General features: G+C 38.2%; 1 protein-coding gene across 1 annotated transcript in view; it reads left to right on the forward strand.

The window, feature by feature from the left end:
- The window catches only part of ARMC10 (armadillo repeat containing 10), a 38,119-nt gene that overhangs the window by 4,677 nt on the left and 11,765 nt on the right, over window positions 1-21,677 (forward strand). Inside the window, 2 exon segments of the mRNA XM_059074545.2 lie at window positions 18,538-18,686; window positions 21,425-21,559. Coding sequence (XP_058930528.1) covers window positions 18,538-18,686; window positions 21,425-21,559 — 284 coding nt within the window.

The raw sequence follows: 21,677 nt of genomic DNA on the forward strand, positions 1-21,677 counted from the left end.
TTTCCAACACCATTTATTGATGAGACTCTTCTTTCCCCATTATATAGTCCTGGCTCCTTTGTCATAAATTAATTGATCATATATGTGTGGGTTTATTTCTGGGCTCTCTGTTCTATTACACTCACCTTTGTGTCTGTTTTTGTGCCGATACCATACTGTTTGGATTTCTATAATATAGTTCGAAATCAGGAAGTATGTGAGTTTCTGTTGTGGATTTTTGGTTTGCAGTTACCATCCATGAGGTTTTGATATAGCAGTATATATATATATATAAACAAGATAGTTTTGATAGTTTTGAGTTGCTTGTCTTTTAATCTCAAATACATTTCCAATGTCCTGCATTTCTACTCTCCTCACAGTTGATGGTTTTGGTATTATATTTGTGTGTGGATGATTTCTTAACTTTACTGTATGTTTGCCTTTGCCAGTGAGCTTTACCTATTCATAATTTTCTTGTTTTTAGTTTTGGGCTTTTCTTTTTTGCCTAGAGAAGTTCCTTTAGCATTTGTTGTAAAGCTGGTTTGTTGATGGTGAATTCCCTCAACTTTTGCTTGTCTGTAAAGCTTTTTGATTTCTCTGTCAAATTCCGAATGAGAACCTTGCTGGATAGAGTATTCTTTTTTATTTTTTTAGTATTTTATTATTTTGTTTGTTTTGTTTTGTTTTTCACACACACACACACACACACACACACACACACACTGTATTTTATTTTTACAAGAGATAAATAGACTGACACCAAGCATTGTAAATGGATGACCACAACAAAAGCAACAATGATTGTAATTACCAAACACAAAACACACTCATACTATGTCATAATATTGACATTCAGTCCAGTAATCCTCCACTGTAATAGCTCCTTTACTTTGCAGTGAAAATTGATTTGTATATTTTTTGCCTCTGAGTCCTTGTGGGATTTTTTTTTTATTCAAACAGAAAGTCACAAAAATTATAATCCTTATCAGTTCACTCAGTCCAGTGTAATTAATTGTTTTTTTCATCTTGATCTTTTGTTAGCACTTTTATGAGTTCATCAGTTTTCCATTAGAGTTCTGAAAATGCGTATTCATTCAGTTCAGCAGTATAGTCAGTTACCAGAAACCTGTACTTGTCAGTCTTTTCCATGAATTCCTTGAAGATGAAACCCCTTTTTAGGAACATATTTGCAAAAGCATCAGAGTACACCCAGAACTGTCTGTAAATGACAAAAGACTTAAAAATGACCACAGTTAAAGATTTGATGAAAGTTCATAATAATGCAATTGACAAGGAAATTTAGTTATTTCTGAGATATACATTTTAAAGTAATAACTAGAATTATGACTTATTATACCAGAACATATAAGATTTTTAGAAATTTCATGTAATGTCTGAAACATTTATATTAACATAGTTCCATACAAATAACCCAAAGAAAGTTTAGTATTAGTTGTTTTGTTTGTTATTTTATACTGCATGTTCTTATTAGTCATCAGTTTTATACACATCAGTGTATACATGTCAATCCCAATCGCCCAATTCAGCACATCACTGTCCCCACCCCACAGCAGTTTTCCCCCCTTGGTGTCCACACATCTGTTCTCTACATCTGTGTCTCAACTTCTGCCCTGCAAACCGGCTCATCCATACCACCTTTCTAGTTTCCACATACATACGTTAATGTACGATATTTGTTTTTCTCTTTCTGACATACTTCACTCTGTATGACAGTCTCTAGATCCGTCCATGTCTCAACAAATGACTAAATTTCATTCCTGTTTATGGCTGAGTAATAGTCCATTGTATATATGTACCACAACTTCTTTATCCATTTGTCTGTCGATGGGCATTCAGGTTGCTTCTATGACCTGGCTATTGTAAATAGTGCTGCAGTGAACATTGGGGTGCATGTGTCTTTTTGGATTATGATTTGCTCTGGATATATGCCCAGTAGTGGGATTGCTGGATCATATGATAATTCTATTTTTAGTTTTTTAAGGAACCTCCATACTGTTCTCCATAGTGGCTGTATCAATTTACATTCCCACCAACAGTGCAAGCAGGTTACCTTTTCTCCACACCCTCACCAGCATTTGTTGTTTGTAGATGTTCTGATGATGCCCATTCTAACTGGTGTGAGGTGATACCTCATTGTAGTTTTGATTTGCATTTCTCTAATAATTAGTGATGTTGAGCAGCTTTTCATGTGCTTCTTGGCCATCTGTATGTCTTCTTTGGAGAAATGTCTACTTAGGTCTTCTACCCATTTTTGGATTGGGTTGTTTGTTTCTTTAATATTGAGCTGCATGAGCTGTTTATGTATTTTGGAGATTAATCCTTTGTCCATTGGTTCATTTGCAAATATTTTCTCCCATTCTGAGGGTTGTCTTTTCGTCTTGTTTATGGTTTCCTTTGCTGTGCAAAAGCTTTGAAGTTTCTTAAGGTCCCATTTGTTTATTTTTGTTTTTATTTCCATTACTCTAGGAAGTGGATCAAAAAAGATCTTGCTGTGATTTATGTCAAAGAGTGTTCTTCCTATGTTTTCCTCTAAGAGTTCTGTAGTGTCTGATCTTACATTTAGGTCTCGAATCCATTTTGAGTTTATTTTTGTGTATGGTGTTAGAGACTGTTCTAATTTCATTCTTTTACATGTAGCTGTCCAGTTTTCCCAGCACCACTTACTGAAGAGACTGTCTTTTCTCCATTTTATATCTTTGCCTCCTTTGTCATAGATTAGTTGACCATAGGTTCATGGGTTTATCTCTGGGCTTTCTATCTTGTTCCATTGATCTATGTTTCTGTTTTTGTGCCAGTACCATATTGTCTTGATTACTGTAGCTTTGTAGTATAGTCTGAAGTCAGGGAGTCTGATTCCTCCAGCTCCGTTTTTTTTTTTCCCTCAAGACTTCTTTGGCTATTCGGGGTCTTTTGGTTCTCCATACATATTTTAAGATGATTTTTTCTAGTTCTGTAAAAAATGCCATTGGTAGGGGCTTCCCTGGTGGCGCAGTGGTTGAGAATCCGCCTGCCGATGCAGGGGACACGGGTTCGTGCCCCGGTCCGGGAAGATCCCACATGCCGCGGAGTGGCTGGGCCCGTGAGCCATGGCCGCTGAGCCTGCGTGTCCAGAGCCTGTGCTCCGCAACGGGAGAGGCCACAACAGTGAGAGGCCCGCGAACCACAAAAAAAAACCCCGAAAAACAAAACAAACAAACAAAAAATGCCATTGGTAATTTGATAGGGATTGCATTGAATCTGTAGATTTCTTTGGGTAGTATAGTAATTGTCACATTGTTGACTCTTCCAGTCCAAGAACATGGTATATCTCTCCATCTGTTTGTGTCATCTTTGATTTCTTTCAGCAGTGTCTTATACTTTTCTGAGTAGAGGTCTTTTGTCTCCCTAGGTAGGTTTATTCCTAGGTATTTTATTCTTTTTGTTGCAATGGTGAATGGGAGTGTTTCCATAATTTCTCTTTCAGATTTTTCATCATTAGTGTATAGGAATGCAAGAGATTTCTGTGCATTAATTTTGTATCCTGCAACTTTACCAAATTCATTGATTAGCTCTAGTAGTTTTCTGGTGGCATTTTTAGGATTCTCTATAGTATCATGTCATCTGCAAACAGTGACAGTTTTACTTTTTCTTTTCCTATTTGTATTCCTTTTATTTCTTTTTCTTCTCTGGTTGCTGTGGCTAGGACTTCCAAAACTATCTTGAATAATAGTGGTAAGAGTGGACATCCTTGTCTTGTTCCTGATCTTAGAGGAAATGCTTTCAGTTTTTCACCATTGAGAATTATGTTTGTTGTGGGTTTGTCATATATGGCCTTTATTATGTTGAGGTAGGTTCCCTTTATGCCCACTTTCTGGAGAGTTTTTAATCATAAATCGGTGTTGAATTTTGTGCAAAGCTTTTTCTGCATCTATTGAGATGATCATATGGTTGTGTTTTTTTTTTTAACATCTTTATTTGAGTATAACTGTTTTACAGTAGTGTGTTAGTTTCTCCTTTACAACAAAGTGAATCAGTTATACATATACATATGTTCCCATAACTCTTCCCTCTTGTGTCACCCTCCCTCCCACCCTCCCTATCCCACCCCTCTAGGTGGTCACAAAGCACAGAGGTGAACTCCCTGTGCTATGCTGCAGCTTCCCACTAGCTATCTAATTTACATTTGGTAGTGTGTATATGCCCCTGCCACTCTCTCACATCGTCACAGCTTACCCTTCCCCCTCCCCATATCCTCAAGTCCATGCTATAGTAGGTCTGTGTTTTATTCGCATCCTACCACTAATCTCTTCATGACATTTTTTTTTTTTAGATTCCATATATATGTGTTAGCATACGGTATTTGTTTTTATCCTTCTGACTTACTTCACTCTGTATGACAGATTCCAGGTCTATCCACCTCATTACAAATAACTCAGTTTCATTTCTTTTTATGGCTGAGTAATATTCCATTGTATATATGTGCCACATCTTCCTTATCCATTCATCTGTTGATGGACACTTAGGTTGCTTCCATGTCCTGGCTATCGTAAATAGAGCTGCAGTAAACATTTTGGTACATGACTCTTTTTGAATTATGGTTTTCTCAGGGTATATGCCCAGTAGTGGGATTGCTGGGTCATATGGTAGTTCTATTTGTAGTTTTTTAAGGAACCTCCATACTGTTCTCCATAGTGGCTGTATCATTTTACATTCCCACCAACAGTGCAAGACTGTTCCCTTTTCTCCACACCCTCTCCAGCATTTATTGTTTCTAGAGTTTTTGATGATGGCCAATCTGGCCGGTGTGAGATGATATCTCATTGTAGTTTTGATTTGCATTTCTCTAATGATTAATGATGTTGAGCATTCTTTCATGTGTTTGTTGGCTATCTGTATATCTTCTTTGGAGAAATGTCTATTTAGTTCTTCTGCCCATTTTTGGATTGGGTTGTTTGTTTTTTTGTTATTGAGCTGCATGAGTTGCTTATAAATTTTGGATATTAATCCTTTGTCAGTTGCTTCATTTGCAAATATTTTCTTCCATTCTGAGGGTTGTCTTTTGGTCTTGTTTATGATATCCTTTGCTGTGCAAAAGCTTTTAAGTTTCATTAGATCCCATTTGTTTATTCTTGTTTTTATTTCCATTTCTCTAGGAGATGGGTCAAAAAGGATCTTGCTGTGATTGATGTCATAGAGTGTTCTGCCTATGTTTTCCTCTAAGAGTTTGATAGTGTCTGGCCTTACATTTAGGTCTTTAACCCATTTTGAGTTTATTTTTGTGTATGGTGTTAGGGAGTGTTCTAATTTCATACTTCTACAGGTAGCTGTCCAGTTTTCCCAGCACCACTTCTTGAAGAGGCTGTCTTTTCTCCACTGTGTTTCCTTCCCTCCTTTATCAAAGATAAGGTGACCATATGTGTGTGGGTTTATCTCTGGGCTTTCTATCCTGTTCCATTGATCTATATTTCTGTTTTTGTGCCAGTACCATACTGTCTTGATTACTGTGGCCTTGTAGTATAGTCTGAAGTCAGGGAGCCTGATTCCTCCAGCTCCATTTTTCGTTCTCAAGATTGCTTTGGCTATTCGGGGTCTTTTGTGTTTCCATACAAATTGTGAAATTCTTTTTTCTAGTTCTGTAAAAAATGTCAGTGGTAATTTGATAGGGATTGCACTGAATCTGTAGATTGCTTTGGGTAATAGAGTCATTTTCACTATGTTGATTCTTCCAATCCAAGAACATGGTATATTTCTCCACCTATTTGTATCATCTTTAATTTCTTTCATCAGTGTCTTATAGTTTTCTGCATACAAGTCTTTTGTCTCCTTAGGTAGGTTTATTCCTAGATATTTTATTCTTTTTGTTGCAATGGTAAATGGGAGTGTTTTCTTAATTTCATTCTCAGATTTTTCATCATTAGTGTATAAGAATGCCAGAGATTTCTGTGCATTAATTTTGTATCCTGCTACTTTACCAAATTCATTGATTAGTTCTAGTAGTTTTCTGGTAGCATCCTTAGTATTCTCTATGTATAGTATCATGTCATCTGCAAACAGTGACAGCTTTACTTCTTCTTTTCCTATTTGGATTCCTTTTATTTCTTTATTTTCTCTAATTTCTGTGGCTAGAACTTCCAAAACTATGTTGAATAAGAGTGGTGAGAGTGGGCAACCTTGTCTTGTTCCTGATCTTAGTGGAAATGGTTTCAGTTTTTCACCATTGAGAACAATGCTGGCTGTGGGTTTGTCATATATTGCCTTTATTATATTGAGGAAAGTTCCCTCTATGCCTACTTTCTGCAGGGTTTTTATCATAAATGGGTGTTGAATTTTGTCAAAAGCTCTCTCTGCATCTATTTAGATGATCATATGGTTTTTCTCCTTCAGTTTGTTGCTATGGTGTATCACGTTGATTGATTTGCATATATTGAAGAATCCTTGCATTCCTGGAATAAACCCCACTTGATCATAGTGTATGATCCTTTTAATGTGCTGTTGGATTCTGTTTGCTAGTATTTTGTTGAGGATTTTTGCATCTATGTTCATCAGTGATATTGGCCTATAGTTTTCTTTCTTTGTGACGTCTTTGTCTGGTTTTGGTATCAGGGTGATGGTGGCCTCATAGAACGAGTTTGGGAGTGTTCCTCCCTCTGCTATCTTTTGGAAGAGTTTGAGAAGGATAGGTGTTAGCTCTTCTCTAAATGTTTGATAGAATTCGCCTGTGAAGCCATGTGGTCCTGGGCTTTTGTTTGTTGGAAGGTTTTTAATCACAGTTTCAATTTCAGTGCTTGTGATTGGTCTGTTCATATTTTCTATTTCTTCCTGGTTCAGTATCGGCAGCTTGTGCATTTCTAAGAATTTGTCCATTTCTTCCAGGTTGTCTATTTTATTGGCATAGAGTTGCTTGTAGTAATCTCTAATAATCTTTTGTATTTCTGCAGAGTCAGTTGTTACATCTCCTTTTTCATTTCTAATTCTATTGATTTGAGTCTTCTCCCTTTTTTTCTTGATGAGTCTGGCTAATGGTTTATCAATTTTATTTATCTTCTCAAAGAACCAGCTTTTACTTTTATTGATCTTTGCTGTTGTTTCCTTCATATCTTTTTCATTTATTTCTGATCTGATCTTTATGATTTCTTTCCTTCTGCTAAATTTGGGGTTTTTTTGTTCTTCCTTCTCTAATTGCTTTAGGTGCATAGTTTATTCGAGATGCTTCCTGTTTCTTAAGGTATGATTGTATTGCTATAAACTTCCCTCTTAGAACTGCTTTTGCTGTATCCCATAGGTTTTGGGTCATCGTGTCTCCATTGTCATTTGTTTCTAAGTACTTTTTGATTTCCTCTTTGATTTCTTCAGTGATCACTTCGTTATTAAGTAGTGTATTGTTTAGCCTCCATGTGTTTGTATTTTTTACAGATCTTTTTTTTTTTTTTTTTTTTGTGGTACGCGGGACTCTCACTGTTGTGGCCTCTCCCGTTGCGGAGCACAGGCTCCGGATGCACAGGCTCAGCGGCCATGGCTCACGGGCCCAGCTGCTCCGCGGTATGTGGGATCTTCCCGGACTGGGGCACGAACCCGTGTCCCCTGCATCGGCAGGCGGATTCTCAACCACTGCGCCACCACGGAAGCCCTACAGATCTTTTCCTGTAATTGATATCTAGTCTCATAGCGTTGTGGTCAGAAAAGATACTTGATACGATTTCAATTTTCTTAAATTTGCCAGGGCTAGATTTGTGACCCAAGATATGATCTATCCTGGAGAATGTTCCATGGGCACTTGAGAAAAATGTGTATTCTGTTGTTTTTGGATGGAATGTCCTATAAATATCAAGTAAATCCATCTTGTATAATGTATCATTTAAAGCTTGTGTTTCCTTATTTATTTTCATTTTGGATGATCTGTCCATTGGTGGCAGTGGGGTGTTAAAGTCCCCTACTATGATTGTGTTACTGTCAATTTCCCCTTTTATGGCTGTTAGTATTTGCCTTATGTATTGAGGTGCGCCTATGTTGGGTGCATAAATATTTACAATTGTTATATGTTCTTCATGGATCGATCCCTTGATCATTATGTAGTGTCCTTCTTTGTCTCTTGTAATAGTTTTTATTTTAAAGTCTATTTTGTCTGATATGAGAATTGCTACTCCAGCTTTCTTCTGATTTCCATTTGCATGGAATATCGTTTTCCATCCCCTGACTTTCAGCCTGTAAGTGTCCCTAGGTCTGAAGTGGGTCTCTTGTAGACAGCATATATATGGGTCCTGTTTTTGTATCCATTCAGCCAGTCTGTATCTTTTGGTGGGAGCATTTAATCCATTTACATTTAAGGTAATTATTGATATGTGCGTTCCTATTACCATTTACTTAATTGTTTCGGGTTGTTCTTGTAGGTCTTTTCCTTCTCTTATGTTTCTTGCTTAGAGAAGTTCCTTTAGCATTTGTTGTAAAGCTGGTTTGGTGGTGCTGAACTCTCTCAGCTTTTGCTTGTCTGTAAAGGTTTTAATTTCTCCATCAAATCTGAATGAGATCCTTGCTGGGTAGAGTAATCTTGGTTGTAGGTTTTTTTCCTTCATCACTTTAAATATGTCCTGCCACTCCCTTCTGGCTTGTAGAGTTTCTGCTGAAAGATCAGATGTTAGCCTTATGGGGATTCCCTTGTGTGTTATTTGTTGTTTTTCCCTTGCTGCTTTTAATATGTTTTCTTTGTATTTAATTTTTGACAGTTTGATTATTATGTGTCTCGGCGTGTTTATCCTTCGGTTTATCCTGTATGGGACTCTCTGTGCTTCCTGGACTTGGTTGACTATTTCCTTTCCTATATTAGGGAAGTTTTCAACTATAATCTCTTCAAATATTTTCTCAGTCCCTTTCTTTTTCTCTTCTTCTTCTGGGACCCCTATGATTCGAATGTTGGTGCGTTTAATGTTGTCCCAGAGATCTCTGAGACTGTTCTCAGTTCTTTTCATTCTTTTTTCTTTCTTCTGCTCTGCAGTAGTTATTTCCACTATTTTATCTTCCAGGTCACTTATCCGTCCTTCTGCCTCAGTTATTCTGCTACTGATCCCGTCTAGAGTATTTTTCATTTCATTTATTGTGTTGCTCATTGTTACTTGCTTGCTCTTTATTTCTTCTAGGTCCTTGTTAACTGTTTCTTGCAATTTGTCTATTCTATTTCCAAGATTTTGCATCATCTTCACGATCATTATTCTAAATTCTCTTTCAGGTAGATTGGCTATTACCTCTTCATTTGTTAGGTCTGGTGTGTTTTTATCTTGTTCCTTCATCTGCTGTGTGTTTTTCTGTCTTCTCATTTTGCTTATCTTACTGTGTTTGGGGTCTCCCTTTTGCAGGCTGCAGGTTCGTATTTCTATCTATTTTTGGTGGCTGTCCCCAGTGGCTGAGGTTGGTTCAGTGGGTTGAGCAGGTTTCTTGGTTGGGGGGACCAGTGCCTCTGTTCTGGTGGATGAGGCTGAATCTTGTCTTTCTGGTGGGCAGGTCCACATCTGGTGGTGTGTTTGGGGATGTTGGTAGCCTTATTATGATTTTAGGCAGCTTCTCTACTAATGGATGGGGCTGTAGTCCTGTCTTGCTCTTTGTTGGGCATAGGGTATCCAGCACTGTTCGTTGCTGGTCCTTGAGTGAAGCTGGGTCTTGGTGTTGAGATGGAGATCTCTGGGAGATTTTCGCCGTTTGATATTACGTGGCGCTGAGAGGTCTCTTGTAGACCAGTGTCCTGAGGTTAGTTCTCCCACCTCAGAGACACAGCCTTGACACCTGGCTGGAGTGCCAAGAGCCTTTAATCCACACGGCCAGGTACGTGGGGGAGTTTCTTGCCTTTTGGGAGGTCTGAGGTCTTCTGCCAGCGTTCGGTGGGTGTTCTGTAGGAGAAGTTCCACGTGTAGATGTATTTCTGATGTCTCTGTGAGGAGGAGGGTGATCCCCGCGTTTTACTCTTCCGCCATCTTCTCGCTCCCCTTTAGGAGTCTGTCACCAATCTTCTGGCTGGATAACAGTAAAGGCATAGTCTTAGATTTTTCGACTTTACGACGGTGTGAAGGTGAGACAGGCTGGGACCCGGGACCTGGGATCCTTGGCTGCAGTGCTTGCAGCACTGGACAAACATCTCCTCCAGCAACAGAATATAAAGAAACTGTAAAGGACTAAAAATAACTGCATGCCTAGGCAGCTGGGGCAAATTATAAGTAACAAGATAGAAAACGACCAAAAACCCAGCAGCCGCTTCTGAAGTGCCGGAAGCAAAAGCCGATCATATGGTTTTTATTCTTCAATTTGTTAATGTGGTGTATCACATTGATTGATGTGAGTATATTGAAGAATCCTTGCATCCCTCGGATAAATCCCACTTGATCATGGTGTATGATCCTTTTAATATCTTGTTGGATTCTGTTTGCTAGTATTTTGTTGAGGATTTTTGCATCTATATTAATCAGTGATATTGGTCTGTAATTTTCTTTTTTTTGTAGTGTCTTTGTCTGGTTTTGGTATCAGGGTGATGGTGACCTCATAGAATGAGTTTGGGAGTGTTCTTCTGTGAGTTTTTGGAAGAGTTTGAAAAGGATGGGTGTTAGCTCTTCTCTAAATGTTTGATAGAATTCACCTGTGAAGCCATCTGGTCCTGGACTTTTGTTTGTTGGAAGATTTTAAATCACAGTTTCAATTTCATTACTTGTGATTGGTCTGTCCATATTTTGTATTTCTTCCTGGTTCAGTCTTGGAAGGTTATACCTTAAGAATTTGTCCATTTCTTCCAGGTTGTCCATTTTATTGGCATAGAGTTGCTTGTAGTGGTCTCTTAGGATGCTTTGTATTTCTGCGATGTCTGTTGTAACGTCTCCTTTTTCACTTTTCTTTTTTGCCTAGAGAAGTTTCTTTAGCATTTGTTGTAAAGCTGGTTTGGTGATGCTGAATTCCCTTAACTTTTGCTTGTCTGTAAAGCTTTTTGATTTCTCTGTCAAATCTGAACAAGAGACTTGCTGGGTAGAGTATTCTTGGTCCGAACAATAGCCTTGCTGGGTAGAGTATTCTTGGTTGTAGGGGTTTTTCCTTTCATCATTTTAAATACATTGTGCCACTCCCTTCTGGCCTGCAGAGTTTCTGCTGAAAAATCAGCTGATAACCTTATGGGGATTCCCTTGTATGTTATTTGTTGCTTTTCTCTTACTGCTCTTCATGTTTTCTCTTTGTCTTTAATTTTTGTCAGTTTGCTTAATATGTGTCTCAGCCTGTTCCTCCTTGGGTTTATCCTGTATGGGATTCTTTGTGCTTCCTGGACTTGAGTGTTTCCCTTCCCATGTTAGGGAAATTTTCAGTTACTATTTCTTCAGATATTTCTCAGGCCCTTTCTCTCTTCTCTTTTTGGGACCCCTATAACATGAATGTTGGTGCCTTTAATGTTGTTCCAGAAGTCTCTTAGACTGTCCTCATTTCTTTTGTTTTTTTCTTTGTCCTGTTCTGCAGCAGTGATTTCCACCAGTCTGTCTTCCAGCTCACTTATTCATTCTTTTGTGCCATTTATTCTGCTACTGATTCCTTCTAGTGTATTTTTCATTTCAGTTATTGTATTGTTCATTTCTGTTTGTTCTTTAAATCTTCTAACTCTTTGTTTAACATTTCTTGTGTCTTCTCAGTCTGTGCCTCCATTGTTTTTTTGAGATCTTGGATCATCTTTCCTATCATTGTTCTGAATTCTTTTTCAGGCAGATTGCCTATATCCACTTCAATTAGTTGTTCTTCTGGGGTTTTATCTTGTTCCTTCGTCTGGAATATATTTCTCTGCCATCTCATTTTTTTCTAACTTCCTGGGTTTGTGGGCTCTGTTCTGCAGGCTGCAGGATTGTAGTTCTTCCTGCTTCTGATGCCTTCCCTCTGGTGGGTGAGGTTGGTCCGGGAGCTTGTACAGGCTTCCTCGTGGGAGGGACTCGTGCCTGCCCACTGGTGAGTGGAGCTGGGTCTTGTCCTTCTGGTGGACAGTGCCGTGTCAAGTGGCATGTCTAGAAGTGGCTCTGGGCTCAAGGCAACTTTAGGCAGCCTGTCTGCTGATGGGTGGGGCTGTGTTCCCACCCTGTTGGTTGTTTGGCCTGAGGCATCCCAGCACTGGCATCTGCAGGCTGTTGGGTGGGGCCAGGTCTTGGTGCCAAAATGTTGACCTCCAGGAGAGCTCACACTGAGGAGTATTTCCTAGGGGCCTCTGCCACCAGTGACCTTGCCCCTGTATTGGGCCACAGCCAACCCCCACCTCCCTAGGAGTCCCTCTAAGATCCGCAGGTAGGTCTGGGCCAGGCTTCTGTGGACTCACTGCTTTACCCTGGGTCCCAGTGCACATGAAACCTTGTGTGCACCCTCTAAGAGTGGAGTCTCTGTTTCCCTCAGTCCTGTGGAGTCCCACACTCAAGCCTCACTGACCCTCAAAGCCAAATGCTCTGAAGTCTCCTACTCCCAATTCCAGACCCTCAGGCTGGGGAGCCTCATGTGGGGCTCAGAACTCTAATTCCTGTGGGAGAACCTCTGTGATATAATTATTTTTCAGTTTGTGGGTCACCCACTTGGCAGGTATGGAATTTGATTATATCACAGAAGCGCCCCTCCTACTGTCTTGTTGTGGCTTCTTCTTTGTTTTTCAGTGCAGAATATCTTTTTTGGTAGGTTCAAGTCTTTTTCTTTTTTTTGTCGACTTGAACAAAAAACGTGGTTATTCGGCAGTTACTTGTGTTTTTGGTGTTTTTGTAAGAGATAGTGAGCTGTAGTCCTTCTACTCCGCCATCTTGTCTCCCATCACCTCTATAAGAATTGTTAAAATGACTTTAAGTGAAAAGGAAAAAGGCACGACTAGAAATGTGAAAATTACAGAAAGAAAAATGTCATTAGTAAAGGTAAATATACAGTAAAGGTAGTAAATCAACTACATGCCAAGCTAGTAGGAAGGGTAAAAGACAAAAGTAGTGAAATCGTCTAAATCCACAATAAGTAAAGAGATACACAAAGCAAAAAGATGTAAAATATGATGTCAAAAACAGTAGTCATGGGCATGGGGGGAGTAAAAATGCAGGGTTGTTAAAATGTGTTTGAAATGAAGAGATCAGAAACTTAAAACAATCACATATATACATATGTATGTGTGTGTATATAGATAGATAGATTGCTATATATGAGTCATGGTATCTACAAACCAGAAATCTATAATAGAATCAATCCAAGAAAAAGATGTAACAATTTTAAACATATGTGCACCCATCATAGGAGCATGTAAGTACATAGCAGATATTAAGAGACATAAAGGGAGAAATCGATAGTAACACAATAATAGTTTGGGACTTTAACACACCACTTACATCAATAGACAGATCATACAGACAGAGAATGAATAAGGAAACACTGGCTTTAAATGACACATTATACCAGATAGAATTATTAGATATATATAAAACATTCCATCCAAAAGCAGCAGAATACACATTCTTTTCAAGTGCACATGGAACATTTTTCAGGGTAGATCACATGCTAGGCCACAAAAAAAGTCTCAGTAAATTTAAGAAAATTGAAGTTATATTAACCATCTTTTCCAACCACAATAGTATGAGACTAGAAATTAACTACAAGGGAAAAACTGCAAAAAACAAATACTTGGAGGCTAAAAAATATGCTGTTGAATAACCAGTAGATCACTGAATAAATCAAAGAAGAAAGTAAAAAATACTGGAGACAAATGAAAACAGAAACACAAAGATCCAGAATCTATGGGATGCAGGAGAAGCAGTTTTAAGAGGGCATTTTATGCGATACAGGCCAGCCTCAGGAAACAAGAAAATTCTCAAATAACCTAACCTTACACTTAAAGGAACTAGAAAAAGAAGACCAAACAAAACCCAAACTTAGTAGAAGGAAAGAAATTATAAAGATCAGAGCAGAAATAAATGAAATAGACTCATTAAAAAAATAGAAAATATCAGTGAAACTGAGAGCTAGTTCTTTGGTAAGATAAAATTGATAAACCTTTAGCCAGACTCATAAAAACAAAAAGAGAGGGCCCAAATCAATAAAATCAGAAATGAAAAAGAGGTTAGGATCAACACCACAGAAATAGAAAGGATCATAAAAGACTACTATGAACAACTATATGCCAATAAAATGGAAAACCTAGAAGAAATGGACAAATTCCTAGAAATGTACAATCTCCCAAGATTGAACCAGTAAGAAATAGGAAACATGAACAGACTAATTACCAGTAATGAAATTGAATATAGTTTTTAAAACTCCCAACAAACAAAAGTCCAGGACCAGATGTCTTCACGGGTGAATTCTACCAAACATTTAAAGAAGTGATAACACCTATCCTTCTCAAACTATTCCAAAAAGTTGCAGAGGAAGGAATGCTTCTGAACTCATTCTATGAAGCCAGCGTCACCCTGATGCCAAAACAAGACAAAGATATTACACAGAAAAGAAAATTGCAGGGCAATATCATTGAACATAGTTACAGAAATCCTCAACAAAATATTAGCAAACTGAATTTAACAGTACAATAAAAAGATCATACACCATGATCAACTGGGATTAATTCCAAGGATGCAAGAATGGTTCAATATCAGCAAATGAATCAGTGTGATACTCCACATTAATGAATTGTAGAATAAAAATCATATGATCCTCTCAGCTGATGCAAAAATGTTTTGACAAATTCAGCATCCTTTTTTTTTTTTTTAAAACAAAACTGTCAACCAAGTTGATGTAGATGGAACATACCTCAACATAATAAAGGCCGTATATGAGAAGCCCACAGCTAACATGATACTCAGTGGTAAAAAGCATTTTCCACTAAGATCAGGAACAAGAAAAGGATGCCCATTCTTGCCACCTTTATTCAACGTAATATTGGACGTCCTAGCCACAGCAATCAGACAAGAAAAAGAAATAAAAGGAATACAAATTTGAAAGGAAGAAGTAGAACTGTCAGTGTTTGCAAGTGACATGATACTATACATAGAAAATCTCAAAGACACCACCAAAAAGATCATCAGTGAATTTGGAAAAGTTGCAAGATGCAAAATACTATACAGAAATCTGTTGCATTTCTATACACTAACAACGAACTATTGTAAAGAGAAATTAAGGAAACAATCCCATTTTCCATCACATCAAAAAGCATAAAATACCTAAGTATAAATCTGCCTGAGGAGTTAGAAGACCTATACCTAGAAAACTTTAAGACACTGATGAAAGCAGTTGAAGATGATGCAAATAGATGGAAAGATATATATGTTGTGCATTGATTGGAAGAATTCATATTGTTAAAATGACCATATTCTCCAAGGCAATCTACAGATGCAATGCAATCCCTATCAAAATACCAATAGCATTTTTTCAAAAACTAGAACAAATAATTTTAAAATATTTATGGAGGGCTTCCCTGGTGGCGCAGTGGTTGAGATCTGCCTGCCGATGCAGGGGACACGGGTTCATGCCCTGGTCCAGGAGGACCCCACATGCTGTGGAGCGGCTGAGCCCGTGAGCCATGGCCGCTGAGTCTGCACATCCGGAGCCTGTGCTCCACAACGGGAGAGGCCACAACAGTGAGAGGCCTGCGTACTGCAAAATAAATAAATAAATAAATAAATAAATAAAAATATGGAAACACAAAACACCCCGAATAGCCAAAACAATCTTGAGAAAGAAGACTAGAGCTGGAGGAATCAGGCTCCTGGACTTCAGACTATACTGCAAAGCTACATTTATCAAAACAGTATGGTACTGGCACAGAAACAGACACATAGACCAATGCAACAGAATAGATAGTTCAGAAATAAAGCAAGAACTTATGGTCAATTAGTCTACAACAAAGGAGGCAAGAATATACAATGGTGAAAAGATAGTCTTTTTAATCAGTGGTGGTTGGAAAACTGGACAGCTACATTTAAAAGCATGAAATTAGAACATTTTCTCATACCATATGCAAAAATAAACTCAAAATGGAACAAAGACCTACATGTATGACTGGAAAGTATAAAACTCCTGGAAGAAAACATAGGCAGAACACTCTTTGACATAAATTGTAGCAATATTTTTTTTTGGACCTTTCTCTTAAGGCAAAGGAAACAAAAGTAAAAATAAACAAATAGGACCTAATTAAACTGAAAAGCTTTTGCACAACAAAGGAATCCATTTGCAAAACAAAAACAATCTACTGAATGGGTGAAAATATTTGCAAATGATGCAACCAACAAGGGGTTACTTAATATCCAAAATATATAAACACCTTATACAGCTCAATACCAAAAAAAGAACCTGGTTAGAAAATGGGCAGAAGGCCTGAACAGACATTTTTCCTAAAAACACATGTAGATGGGCAACAGGGACATGAAAAGATGCTTAACATTGCTAATGATCAGAGAAATGCCAATCAAAGCCACAGTGAGATATCACCTCACACCTGTCAGAATGCTATCATCAAAAAGACCACAAATAACAAATGTTGGTGAGGATGTGGAGGAAAGGGAATCATTATACACTGTTGGTGGGAATGTATATTGGTGCAGCCACTGTGGAAAACAGTATGGAAATTCCTCATAAAACTAAAAGTGGGACTACCATATGATCCAGCAATTCCAGTATATATCCAAAGACATAAAAATGCTTTAAGGTAGGCACTATTAACTCCCATGTGATAGATGAAGAAACTGAGGCTTGGAGAGGTTAAGTCTCTCAGCTGATAAATAGCTTAGCTGGAATTTGAACCAGACTTAACTTTGGCTTACTTTTTTTTTTTTTTTAACCTTGGCTTACTTTTAACTTACTTTTAACCACATTGCACTTCCTTCCTTCAAGTGAAATGTCTATGATTTAACACTTTTCCCTGTAAATTTTTATTTGGCTATTTATAAATAATTTATCTATAAAACTTTTTAATGGCTTTGTGGGAAAATGTATAAGGAAGTTTTAGGATTTTGAAATGTTTTGGAAGTATGAATGAGTTAAATTTATCCTATTTCTGTCATGTGTATATGTATAAAATTACACAACTTCAGGGCTGTACAGGAACTTTTGGAACCAGTTATAGTGTTTGACCAACCTTATTTTACATGTGAGAAGACTGAGACCCAAAAGAGGTTAAGTGGTTGTCTGCAGCTTTGTATTTTCATTTCTCTGGTCTCTGCTACTAACTCCTTTGTGACATTAGGCAAATCCTTAAATGATCTTGGTCTCAGTTTCCTTGTGTGTAAAATAAGAAGTTTGGATGAACCCCTCCAAAATCTTTCCATTCTAAAAATCTGTGTTTTTGTCATTGTTTCACTTACCTTTTCAAGTATTCTTTGGGTGAAATTCTTTTACAAGGTGTTAATGAGGCAGGTAGTGGATTCAGGTGTGAAAGCATGGTACAGAGGTTCTGATTATAAGACATGGGAGTGAGAATCTGCTGACTTTTTGGCTTTTAGATTTTCCTAGTAATTGATTTCTTGTTTGGCTTCTTCAGGACATCATATCACTTATTGGCTCCCATAATCTGAACTTGTCTGTTTACCTCATATTTGTCTGTGTTTCCTCTTTAAGCAGTATACTCAATTATTTTAATAAAGTGATACATGTTTACTGTAAAAAAATCAGAAAGTACTCATGAGCACAGGGGTAGAAAATAAGTCATTTATAATCCCAGCATCCAAAGATAACTTTTAATAATTTGAGAGACATTTTTAGAAACAAAAAGCACAGCTGTGACATCATACAGCACTTCTTGTTATAAACTGCCCCCTCAGCCCCACCCTGGGCAATGTACTGTGGACACTTGCACTGTCTGACCTATTCTCATAGTTTAATTTGGAGAGAATCATGATCTATGTTTATAACACAATTATAGCATTATACAAATGGTTTCTGTTTTTCCTGTGGTGATTTCTATAAAGAGGATTTTTTTTTTAAGGTTAGAGCTATAAATTTTAAATGTTCCTGAGCAGATCCAGCATTTGACTACTTGACCTATTCCTCAGAACGACAGCTTTTGTCATCACCCCCAGGTGGACTGCTGTTCTTGCGTCTCGGTCATCATGCCTTGCTCATATAAACCTAACAAAAGCGCCCCACTAGCAGCATGATTGGGCCACTCCCATAGCTTTTGCTCCAGCCTGAGGCACTCTTAAAACTGTGATCAGAACAGTTCTCCCTAATGCAAATTCTGTTTCTTAATAATCTTTGTCTGTAGGGAAGTGTTCCACTGGATGGGTGTACCTGATTTTTAGAAAGAAGAAACAGAAAATGTTGTTGGCATGCAGTGCCTTACTAAAAGAGAAATGCTGTTGGCATGCAGTGCCTTACTAAAAGAGAAAAGTAACCATTGGCTAATTTCTTAACGTCTATAAGCCTCAGTATTCTGTCTGTAAATTTAGAATTATAATAGTATCCTCTTCCAAGGGTCACTTGAAGATTAAATGAGATAAGGCATTTGAAGTGCTTAAAACTGTGCCTGGCATCAAATTATGCATTCAGTATTGTTCTTAAAAAAATCTGTCTCATATTGATTTTAAATGAACTTTAAATAACTTTATTCTTATGCAGAAGACTTAACCAATGGCTCACATGATGATATCCTAAATGCTGAACAACTTCAGAAACTCATTTACCTGCTTGAGTCTACTGAGGATCCTGTCATTATCGAAAGAGCTTTGGTCACTCTGGGTAACAATGCAGCCTTTTCAGTCAACCAAGTGAGTACCTTAGTCTCTGCAAACACGTTCCTCCTATTCTCACACACCAGCACTAATTGTGACCCTGATAAGTTACTTAACCTCCCAGAGCCTCAAGTTTTACATCTATATAGTATGGCTATGGATACCTACAGAATAACGTTTGCTTACTTGTGAAAAGTACAGCCTAATAGTAATACAATTAGTAATAGGATTCTAGATCAAGATCCCGACGAAGTTGGTCACTGGCATCACATTTATAATAAGTGTATCTAATCAACACTTAGCATTGCATGGCTTTTTTAATTATTTAAAATTCAGCAGTGCTGCAGTAGAGCAACAAAAGCATCTGACATTTAAGTACATGCTTTACATTGTACACAGGGCTTATGAAGATGGTTCTGACGCAGGTGCTCCCTAGACCACACGCCGACAGCCACGGACCAATGTAAATGGCCTCTGCTTCCTTCCCCCACTACCCATGGAGAGAAGTAAAACAGTTTTTGTCATTATTTGCAGCTAATGCCCTTTCTTAACATTGTCACGCATGCACAGTTTTGAATTTATACTTCATTTTAGTCCATATTTATCCATCATGTCAAGGTATACTCTAAAGCTCTAGAGATTTATAGGGAGATACAAGGAATATTTGTGTTACTCACATTTCAGTTGTAAATGACAGAACCCAACTTAAATTATTTCAAACCAAAAAGGGAAAATATTGAGCTCAGTTAACTTGGACGTCCAAGGGTATCATTGGTTTCAGGCACAAGTGTGAATATAGTTCAAGGTTACAGAAAGCATTATCAGACCTTCTCTTTCTCTGTCTTTTGGCTGCTTACGGCTGCTTCTTTTTGTGTTTTGATCTCTGTCTCTCTGGCCACAAAGAGGTTTTCTTCACAGGGATGGAAAGAAAGCCACTGGCCTCTCAAGCCTTCATCATTGTAGCTCATGATCTGAAAGGTGGAGTTGCTCTGCTAGGATAAGTGCCAACCCTTTGGATTGATTGTTGGGCCAAAGCACCCTGGACCATGATTAGCAAGGCCTGGCTCACATGTGCATCCTGCGGCAAAAAACAACAGGGATGGGTGTGAACACAATTGACCAGCAGTCCCACCAGGGACTATATAGGATAGAGGAGGTGCCGTATCTGCCCCAATAGAAAGAGGGGTGCCAGGCAGACAAAAACAACAGATGTTGACTAGCTTATTAGCATGCCTATATTGGGGTTATTTCTGATGCCATAGTTTTATATTTCTCTGAAACAAACTGTAGTCAGAGTGAGTGGGTCAGAAGCTACTGGTGAACAAGTACTTTCTTCAGTAATGGGAGTTGGTGTCCCTCGTCATCAATTATAGTGCTTTCATCTCTGCTTTAACAGTACCATTTTGTTTGTTTGTTTGTTTTTTAAAAGGGCTGTTTTCTAGTAACCACACATTCTTTGGAAGAACCTGGAATTGCAGAGGGAAAACTTCTTTATCTCTTTTTCTGATAGAATGGCATGTTTTGGCCTGACAGGAGTCATTTTCAGCTTATTTTTCTTGTAAGAAATGAAAGTTTATGTCTCTTTCAATGTTGGGACAAAGGCACATAGTATTTAGTGTTGCAATTGATTGTGAGAAATCTCCAGATTATTTTTCTCCTGAAAATTTGGGCACCATTTCCAAACTGTGTGAAACTTTAATACTTCAAGATGTTAATAAGTTTTCTTCCTCTCCCCCAACTGAAAAATGATCTTCTTTATGGATAAAGTTTATAGAAGTACTATATTCAATACTCCCTTCTCAGAGATTCCAATGCACACGAACATAGGATTGCATCAAAACAGAGACATGTTTAGTCTTGTTATACCCAGTTTCTCAAAGTTACTTTCCATGAAAGCTTCTTTTTTTTTTTTTAATGGAGCATCTACTAAAATCTTGAGGGATTAGTGTTCCAAAGTATTCATTTTAGCAAAACACTACTGTAGTGTTCTAAATCTTAATGCATTTCCAAATGGGCCTGTAATAGAGATATAACTTATTTCAGAGTAAAATAATTTTGTTTGTAAATTGCTTTGAGATCGTTGTAGTAGCTCTGTAAATCTTCATTGTATATCTCCATGCTATAGTTTAAATATTACATATATTAATAATTTATTTTCAGTTGGTTTCTTTACCTATAAAATTATGAGTAGTAAACTTTTTTAAAAAAATAGGAATTAGGGGGCTTCCCTGGTGGCGCAGTGGTTGAGAATCCGCCTGCCGATGCAGGAGACACGGGTTCGTGCCCTGGTCCGGGAGGATCCCACATGCCGCGGAGCAACTGAGCCCGTGAGCCATGGCCGCTGGGCCTGCGCGTCCGGAACCTGTGCTCCGCAACGGGAGAGGCCACAACAGTGAGAGGCCCGCATACCGGAAAAAAAAAAAAAAAAAAATAGGAATTAGGGCTTCCCTGGTGGCGCAGTGGTTGAGAGTCCGCCTGCCGATGCAGGGGACACGGGTTCGTGCCCTGGTCCGGGAGGATCCCACATGCCGCGGAGCAGCTGGGCCCGTGAGCCATGGCCGCTGAGCCTGCACATCCGGAGCCTGTGCTCTGCAGCGGGAGAGGCCACAACAGTGAGAGGCCAGCATACCGCAAAAAAAAAAAAAGGAATTAGAGGTTGTATATGGGAACAGTATTTCCAAAGAGTCATTAGTTTTTATTTGTATTTGTAGATGCAAAGAATGTAATGAAGGGGGATGCATATTGAAGTCATGGTCCTGTTTTTTCCCTCTTAGGTCATGATTCGTGAACTGGGTGGTATTCCAATTGTTGGAAGCAAAATCAACAATCCCAACCAGAGTATTAAAGAGAAAGCTTTAAATGCACTGAATAACCTGAGTGTGAATGTTGAAAATCAAATAAAGATAAAGGTAAGTTATCTGAAATCACAAAAGGTAAGGATTTCTGTAAATGAAAGAGAAAATTAACAAAATGGTAAGTAATGAAATTTTAGTAGGCCATACGTTATAACTTTATAGCCAAGAATTA

Source organism: Kogia breviceps, chromosome 9 (genome assembly GCF_026419965.1).
Source record: "Kogia breviceps isolate mKogBre1 chromosome 9, mKogBre1 haplotype 1, whole genome shotgun sequence".
Lineage (NCBI taxonomy): Eukaryota > Metazoa > Chordata > Mammalia > Artiodactyla > Physeteridae > Kogia > Kogia breviceps.